General features: G+C 43.1%; 1 protein-coding gene across 2 annotated transcripts in view; it reads right to left on the bottom strand.

Annotated features, from left to right (window-relative positions):
• Window positions 1-8,631, bottom strand: part of bahcc1b (BAH domain and coiled-coil containing 1b) — a 56,364-nt gene that overhangs the window by 46,643 nt on the left and 1,090 nt on the right. For both annotated transcript variants that reach the window (XM_034860181.1, XM_034860183.1), the window contains exon 2: window positions 6,106-6,437. In XM_034860181.1, the coding sequence (XP_034716072.1) occupies window positions 6,106-6,277 (172 nt within the window). In that variant the 5' untranslated portion in view covers window positions 6,278-6,437. The remainder of the gene's footprint in view (window positions 1-6,105; window positions 6,438-8,631) is intronic.

Raw genomic sequence — 8,631 nt, 5'->3', positions numbered from 1 at the left:
TGAATACCAGCCACATATCCACATAAAACACCTTATATTGTCATTTTAAATGAACACACACACACGCACGCCTCCCCCTCCTCCTGTACGGAGTAAGAAGCTGTTCTAGCCTTGTGTTTTGCGGGCTGTTTAAAATGTCATTTTTCTCTCGTTTCTCTGACTTCAAAGGCGCCGCGCTGAGCTCTCACTCCCTCTTGCCAAATCCTCCAATCGTTTCCGATTTAGTGAGTTGGCCGTGGGCCGAGTAGCACCGGGATGGGCCCGTTAACAACCAGCCGAATGGTGGGGAAAGGAGGAAAGAAGGAAAGGAGGCAAGACGAGAGGAAGGTATGGAGGGGGAGAACCAAATGAGGCAATGTGGAAAAGGAGTGGAAGCAGGCTGAAATTGAGACAGAAATAAGAGGAGTGCTGAGAGAAGCTGGTCTGCTAACAACACAAGGAGGCGATGGGTGTGTGGGGAGTTAGACAGAGATGGGAGCTGGATATAAGAGGTGGGGGGATCGATTGAGAAGAGAAGAGGCGGGGGCGGGGGGAGCTGGGAGGTACATGGCTGTGAGGAGGAGGAGGAGGAAGGAGGCTGGAGGACCACTCGAAAAGCTGAGAGGAGCCAACGCAGAATAAAGGGGAAGTGAAAGAGGAAAGCAGAAGGAGAGGAGGAAGAGGGAGGGCTAGCATGTGGTCAAAGAGGAGCGAAGAAGACGGGTGGAGGGAAGGTCTGGCTAGTTAGGGACAGAAGAAGAAGAAGAAAAGGGGAAAGAGGAGAGAGAGAGAGAGAGAGAGAGCACATGGACACAGGAAGTCTGGCGCTTTCCATTCATATGCCAAGTCATCAGATGGTGGTGTGTGTTCACACCCGGAGATGTCGCAACCAAACGCACCCCACTCCCTTCAAATCACTGCTACCGACAATAAGCAGCTGTTCACATGTTGGATGAGAGTTGGAGATGAGACAAAAGTCTTCTGTCAGTGCAACAAATGTGCCTCAGAACAAGGGCACGCTTCCCTCAAAACTCCAACCGCATCGATGAGAGTTTCAGTTAAAATATCCTATTCAAATTTTTTTTTTTAATCTCTCAGTTGATGTGACCTTTCAGACGGCTCAAATCTTGGTCACAGTTAGTCCAGGGTCAATTTGATTACACACAGCGAAACATTCAGAATTCTACATTTAAATGAGGTGCCGCAGCTTGCTTGAAATATCAAAGCAAGCGCAAGAGTCTAATTTGTAATGGAAATGCTTTTATGACTTTACTGGCTTTACTTAATGACTTAATGCCTTTAATGCGTCAACACATTTCAAACAGTCGGACTCATTTAACTCATTTCTTTGGCCTTGCTGCATATTTTATTTTTAAGTTAAGATAAGTGCAGCACTGATGTGGGTGTTGAGGTTGACATTAAATGTGATTTTTATATAATTTATGGGGAATTTTTTTATATAACTGTTGGGTTATTTGGTCAAATTAAAATCTAATCATAAGAACTAGTGATAGACACAACGAGCTTTACCTTTAAATCAGTCACACATGTACATGGGGTATTTAAAAGGATTCCATTATAAACAATCAGTGTGAAATAATGAGTTTTAAAAAGCTACGAGCCGCATTTAAGAAAAAACATAACACTGTGTCAAAACAACCATGGCATTCAATCAGTGGGTGCTAGGTAAGTTTACCCAAAAGTCAATTTAGATTTTAAGTGTATATGTGTTTTGTTTCTTAAGATGAATTGACAGTTTACTCTCTGCTCTATCTTCACTGCGTCCAATCACAGCTCTGCTGGCTGTGGCCTCCACCAGCTGTCTCCTGCACACAGGGGGTCGTCTTGCACGCTGCACCCGGGATGTGCCCCCTGTATCCTGGGTAGCGCTGGTGAGGTGAGGGGGGATGGGGTCTGTCTGAGGCTCATCCACTGCTGACTCATCTCACACACACACACACACACATGGCAAACGTCTCCTCTATCTCTGTCTCTGTCTCTATCGGTCTCTCTTGCTTTCACTCTCTCTTGAGAGGCAGCGGAGGAGGCAGGCTGAGGAGTCGGGGATGGCGGCCAGTGGGTGCCGTCAAGCAGTGGTAATCTGACTGGATTACCAACCAGGTGGAAACATTCAGCCTCTCGACTCCCTCTGCTCCTCCTCCCCCTCCTCCTCCCTCTCTTTTCCATCATCTATCATTTACATGCTCATATTCTCTTTTCACCCTTCTCTTTCTTTTTTCTTTCTTTCTCTCTTTCTTTTGTATATAGGGCCTTTTACATAGTAAGTAACCCCCCCCCCCACACACACACACACACAGATATACTGTATATCTGCACCACCGACCTCAATGTCTCTAATTGTACAAGCATGTATAACATGCACAGAGACTTCAAAATCCAGGTACACGCACACAAACACACACACACACACACACACATCATCATCTTTTCTCTATGCGTCATGCAATTTGTTTGTGTGAGAAGGTGTGTGCAGGTAGGAGGTTGAAGGGGCGTGTCTCGTCTGTGCTGCCATGACGATCAAAGCCAAAGCCAAGGAACTTCTAGAGAAGAGGGGCATTACTGACAGCATCATGATGAATGGAGAAGGCGGCTGCATGTAAGACACACACAACACACACACATGCATACAGCTACACACATTTATAGCAAAGAATCGCAGGATTTAGCTGCAGGATCTTGTACTTCACTAACAAGACTGAACGGGAAGAAGGGAGAGAAAGTAGAGAGAGAAAAGATGAAGAAAAAGGTCAAAGAGAAAAGATTGGGGGAGAAGAAAGAGAGAAGCAGCACAGAGGTTATCTAGTCTAACCAAAACATTCTGATTATGGTTGATTACTTTTTCAAAGCACAAAAAACAAGCAGCTTAAGATAGAAACCCTTTGTACTATGTGTGTACTATGTGTGTGTACAGCTGTGCATGTGTGCGCACATGTGACATAAATGTGCTTCTTTCTGTCTGTATTACCAGGTCACACACACACACACACATACACACACACACACACACACACAGCCGTGTAAACAAAAACCGTCTGCTGTCTGGGAACTGACACACCTGTTCAATGACAAGCTTTGCCACACCCTCCATAATACTGCACACCTGTACTACTGCAGGCTAAACCTAACCTTAATCACACGTAAGTACACACACACACTTGCACAACTACTGCCCAGAGGGCTAACATCACAGTAAAAAAAATGGAAGAAAGGGAAGGGAGACTGGAATAAAAGCAAAGCAGTGAAATAGGGAGGGGAAAGAGAGATAAAGGCGTTCCCACTGCTCCTATCAGTAATCTAAACGCCTGTGTAATATCATCGTGGGGTTTATCAAATGGGGGCTGGATCTTATGGCGTTGGTATGCGGCTGTCATTCCATCACCTTGTCAAGCGTGACCATATTCAAGCAGACACCCTGCTGATCTAAATAAGAGGCTTCAGCAAATTGATGGATTGCAGGTTTTCCGGGATATGAAGAAGAAACAGGGGGGAATGAAAAGTTGTTGTTTTTTTTACTTTGAATTACTGTAAGTGATACACCCAGTTGGGCCTTGTGAGAAGGTAAAACAATGTGTGTCTCATTCCAAAGATCTGTAACAATCCCTTCCCCCTTGCAGCCCCCCCCCCCCCCCCCCCCCCCCCCCCCCCCCCCCCCTCCTGCCATGGTATGGCCAGCCCCACATCATACCTACCCCTGTGCCGAGGCCTTGGGCCAGGCATACAGCTTTCTGAATCTCTAAGGGGGGCAAGCACAAAGGTAACCCCCATCCTAACCTTCCAGCAAACACACACACGTACCCCAACCCCCATCCCAAAACAACAATCCTCTATGCCCATCATGTCAGTCAAAACCCCATCAGGGACATGCATGGAGAGTCTGGATATCTGGAATCTCAATACAGTGTCATGCACCTTGAGACCCAGTGAGAGGCCCTCTTGAATATATTTCAATAGCATTATCACCCTGCATTACTACGCTTTTTTTCCCTTTCAACATTACAGAATCATCTTTAAATTGGACCATGATATGTGTCAGCGGGTAGCATTATCAGTCAGAGTGGAGTATAATCTGTTTAAATCGTTATGCAGGTTAGATGTGTGTTTGTTAAAACAAATCTCACCATCAGCTAGAGGTTTGAAAACCACATGGCTGTATTTTTGGAAAAAACATTTCAGTCAAATTTAAAAGAGACACACAGCTCAATGCTTATGAAATATATAAAATGATCTATTGATGTAAAATAGACCATGGGCTACTGTATGAATAACTGTGTTGTGTATATAAATATAATGTGGAACTGCAATTATGTAAATTACATAATATGTATTATACCCTAATACACATATGTATTGCAGAATAATACTTTCTTGTACACATTACATTTACACTAACACATGTATTAGACATATGAACGATTAAATGTGTTACATTTGGGATTCATTATAATATATATTTATTTATATTTATATATTTCAAAAATTACTAAATTGTAACAAATTACAAATATAAATATTGTACTATTTGTCCTAAATATATTGTGAATTGATTTTAGAAAATAAAATCGTACATCCACACTATGTACATTTGTAGCAAACTTGCACATGTGCTCTTAAAGTTTAGAGTCATGAAGTGTAAGAACAAGTTTATGATAATATTTTTTTAAGCAGGCTTGCTTCACGTAAAGCAGCAAAACCAGAACCAGGACTTCGGGCACACCGATTGTCAATCTGGCTCAGTTTATATTTCTGCAAACAGGGCCACGAGCTTAATGGGTTTGACCGGAAATGTGGACATTTTATAGGCTTTTTTGTTATGAAAATAATTTGAAGAGTTCAAATTTTGCACTGGGCGTCTGCTCCGTTTATGTAAATTATTTTTTTTATTTTTGTTGCTGTTGTGTAAAACTAATGAATATGCAAATGAGCGGGGACAGAGGATGTGTGGATCCTATCACACGACAGACGAAATCATTCAGATATAGGCCCGAGTCTCAACCTCTATTTAAAGAAGCCGCTGCATTGGCAAATGGTAATTAATGAGATTTCTCATCGGGCACGTTTACATTCATGCAGTTAGTCCAGTTTATAGACACTGTATGATTTCAAGCAGAGGCTTTCTTTCTTTCTTCTCTCTCGCTCTCTCTCTCACAAACACACACACACACACACACACACACACAGACACACATACCCCCCACCCCCTCCCCTATTGAGACAGGATACCAAAGCTACTTGTTAAATCTAATGCATGCACTGTCAACTCATTCGCACCCCGTCACGTCCCCGCTCAATATAGAAACCGGATTTTCTGGTATTACCCGCACCTCTATCACCAAAAGCTGCCCCTCCACTCCCCCCACGAACCAGCATATACCCCGAACCCAGCAGCACCAGCCCCACCGTGCTCCTGGAGCCACACAACCACACGTGGGAGAGGAAACGTTGCACAGAAGTCAGCTAATAGCTTTAATTTATTGTTTAATGGGAAATATAAGCAGTGGAATTACCCAATTCTAATTAATTACAATGATTAGTACTTTACTAATTGATGAAACCCTATAAATCTATGACAAGATTATGCTACTGGAAACGCCTAATAATCCCAGCGTGATAAAAACGAATAATCCTAGAAGATTTCTTAATTATTAAATAAACAAAATGAGAGGTTTAAAGTCTAAAACCAAAAAAAATGAAGGTATGCCGTAAATTTAAAGTGAATCTGATTTGCCAAGTTTTAATTAAAGAGGGAAATGACCCACAGGGTTCTATATTTTGCTTTTACGCGAGGCTAAACTAATCAATTATAGTCATATATTTATTTCAATGTAGGGATATGCTGTAACACAGAAAACAGCTATGTCATGAACAGTTAATTTCATAAAGTAAAACATAAAACTCTTTAAAATGCTTGCGCATCTTTGCTAATTTCGAAATACCCACAAATGCTGAGCAATTTCCTTCTCCAGTAAATTTCAGTTGGTCTCAAATAGCTTTACAGTTTCCCAAGTTTGTAATATGGAGAACATATGCTTCAGACAAAAGAGAGTAACTGATGTTTGTTTTTTTTAACCCACACTTGTCATTGAAAAAACTGCATTCAAAACTGACCTGAGTGCGGACCCATGGAGAGGTGGGATGAGTAGTATTTCCCAGGCTGGAAGTGAGCCGGGTGCTGCACGGAGCCGTGGCCGCCTGGCGCCATCCGAGACGCGGCGCTGTGAACCAACACGCTCCGCTCCGTCAGGAGGTGGTGCGGAGGAGCGAAATCTCGGCTTTCCATCCCGGTGAGAACCGATAAATCCCAAATCCAAAGTAAAATCCGGAGGCACCGAAGGTCTCAGGCACCCAGATGCAAATAATCCCTTTTATGAACTTCGGGCTCCCCTCGCATTGAGCGGAGTTTGGGCTTTGCAGGGTAGAAACTGAGTCCCCGTCATGTCCTACAAAGGAGAGAGCAGGAGACGCGTCAAAGCGCTGACAATAATGAGCCAACCAGGGATGTAGTGCTGAAGAAAAAGGCTGAGCTGAGAGACAGTCGTTGTTCATGTTTTGACAAACAACCAGCATTTACGAAAGCCATTCAAATTTCACAAGAAACCGTTTTAAAAGGCCACATTTACATTTCATTCTCACTAGTTCTACGACGATTCATGTCAGCCAAGGAAGGTGAGAAAAGTCAGTTCGGCAGATGAAAAGGTGGTTGAACTGAGTTAATGTGGATTTACCCTTCACCTCATGGTTGGCCCCAACAGGAGGTTTTGCCCTCCTCCTCCTCCTCATCCTGTGACCAAACACGATGCAAATAACGCACACGGGAGCTTTCTTAATCAGCCAAAAGAATAGAAAGGAAAGGGGGAGATTTGGCTCATGTACAAACAATTGGTGCGTAAAGTTCACAGCGGTAAAAAGCCTCTCTCGGTGAAGGACGAGTTGTTGATTCTTTAGACTGAACAAGGACTGGTCATAAACAAACTGGACCTCGGGGCTCTTGCGATAAAGTATGAAGAAAACCATTTGCACAACACTTATAAGCAAGAATGCACAAGCTCTAAATTGTGGCGACTAATATCTATTCCATAACCTCACAGTGCCAAAAACACAGATAAACACACACGTTTCTGCGTTCAATAATGGCTGTAAATTCATTTTTCAAGTTTCAGTCGTCACAAAATCTGATCCTCTCATTAAACGTGTTGTGTCACCTTTTAGGACAGTGTATTCTATCATTTAAAAAAGGCAATAAAACAAGGGGTTTATATAAGATCCAGTAGCCACACACACATTTCTAGCTGGCAGTAATGTGTTTTTTCTGACGTATAGCTTTTATACATTACATCTGACTTTCCTGCTCCCTGTTTTTTTACGCATTGACCAAACTTGTTTCAGCTTTAATGTTAGTCTTTTTATAGTTGGCCCAGTTGAAACTAGGATTCCTAATTGTGGCGTTGCTTATTAATGAAAACGATGATGAACCATTTCTGTCAACTCCGACGTGGTCAGCAGCAGTGGCCCTCGCCTCATGGCAATGGCAAACCCCATGTATCTGTGCGTCATATACACTACACATAGGCTATACACTGTAATCACAAACACAAATCAAATCCGTTATGCTCCTGTGCGAAAGAGCGTGGCAATAAACGGTGAAATACACTAGGAAATCATCGACTTTATATGTATGCCTTATAGCCTAGGTCATTTACTTAAATAGGGCTCCATGTGACGCTCGGATAGGGAGAGCTGGGTGCCTGCGTTCAACCAAACACACCTCAGCAGTCCATCTATTAGGCCTCTCAATGCATGGCACGTCCATCTAGTAGTCTGTAGATGCTTATAGCACCTCCCAGGAATCAACGATAAAGGAACAAAGAAAATATCAAATGCTCTGGTGGACCAGGGGCTTATGAAGTGCGCAGGAATATAGGCTGCATGAGCTCGGATATTCAAGTCTCCTTTACACACACAAACACACACGCAGACACACACACAAGCTGCTCAAGGACTCCAACTTTCAGGAATTGTGTTGGGAGGAAGACAGGGGGGATCTCCAAAGTTCAGCAGCTCTGACAGAGTGCATGTGTGTGTGTGTACGTCCAAACACTGTCAAGCATAACATATCCAAATGCGTGAACATTTCTAAATGCTTCCCATAAGAATATTTGCCCTAAACTGCAAGTACATTAAATAATTTAATTTCCCTTTTGTTTGTGAGCACCACGTTATCATTTTTGACCACATCTAGTCGACAGCTAGAGGACAAATGAGGGTGAAAAATGGGAGAAACGCAGGCTACTGCAAGCGCACTGGGAAGGCAAAATGGACTCTCTCCTGTCCCCTATGGCTGTAAGAAACAATGGCCCTTCTCTACGGGACATCAATCATAAACCACTCTCGTCTGACATTTGTCTATACATTTTTAAATTTCCAGGCCGTAAACACACGTCCTCGGTGTTTACATTCCACGTCAACAGAAAGCCACTCAGGCTACATTTAACAACCTGAATCTAAATCCATGTGTTATCGCTCGCCACGCAAACAAAACGACGTAAGCGGATCGCGCGTAACAGTTTGGGAAACTAATCATTTGGATCTACTGTAGTAGTGTGTGTGTGTGTGTGTGTGTGTGTGTGTGTGTGT

Source organism: Etheostoma cragini, chromosome 21, assembly GCF_013103735.1.
Source record: "Etheostoma cragini isolate CJK2018 chromosome 21, CSU_Ecrag_1.0, whole genome shotgun sequence".
NCBI lineage: Eukaryota > Metazoa > Chordata > Actinopteri > Perciformes > Percidae > Etheostoma > Etheostoma cragini.
Note: the sequence above shows the minus strand (reverse complement) of the source record. Positions and strands in the feature narration are given on the sequence as shown.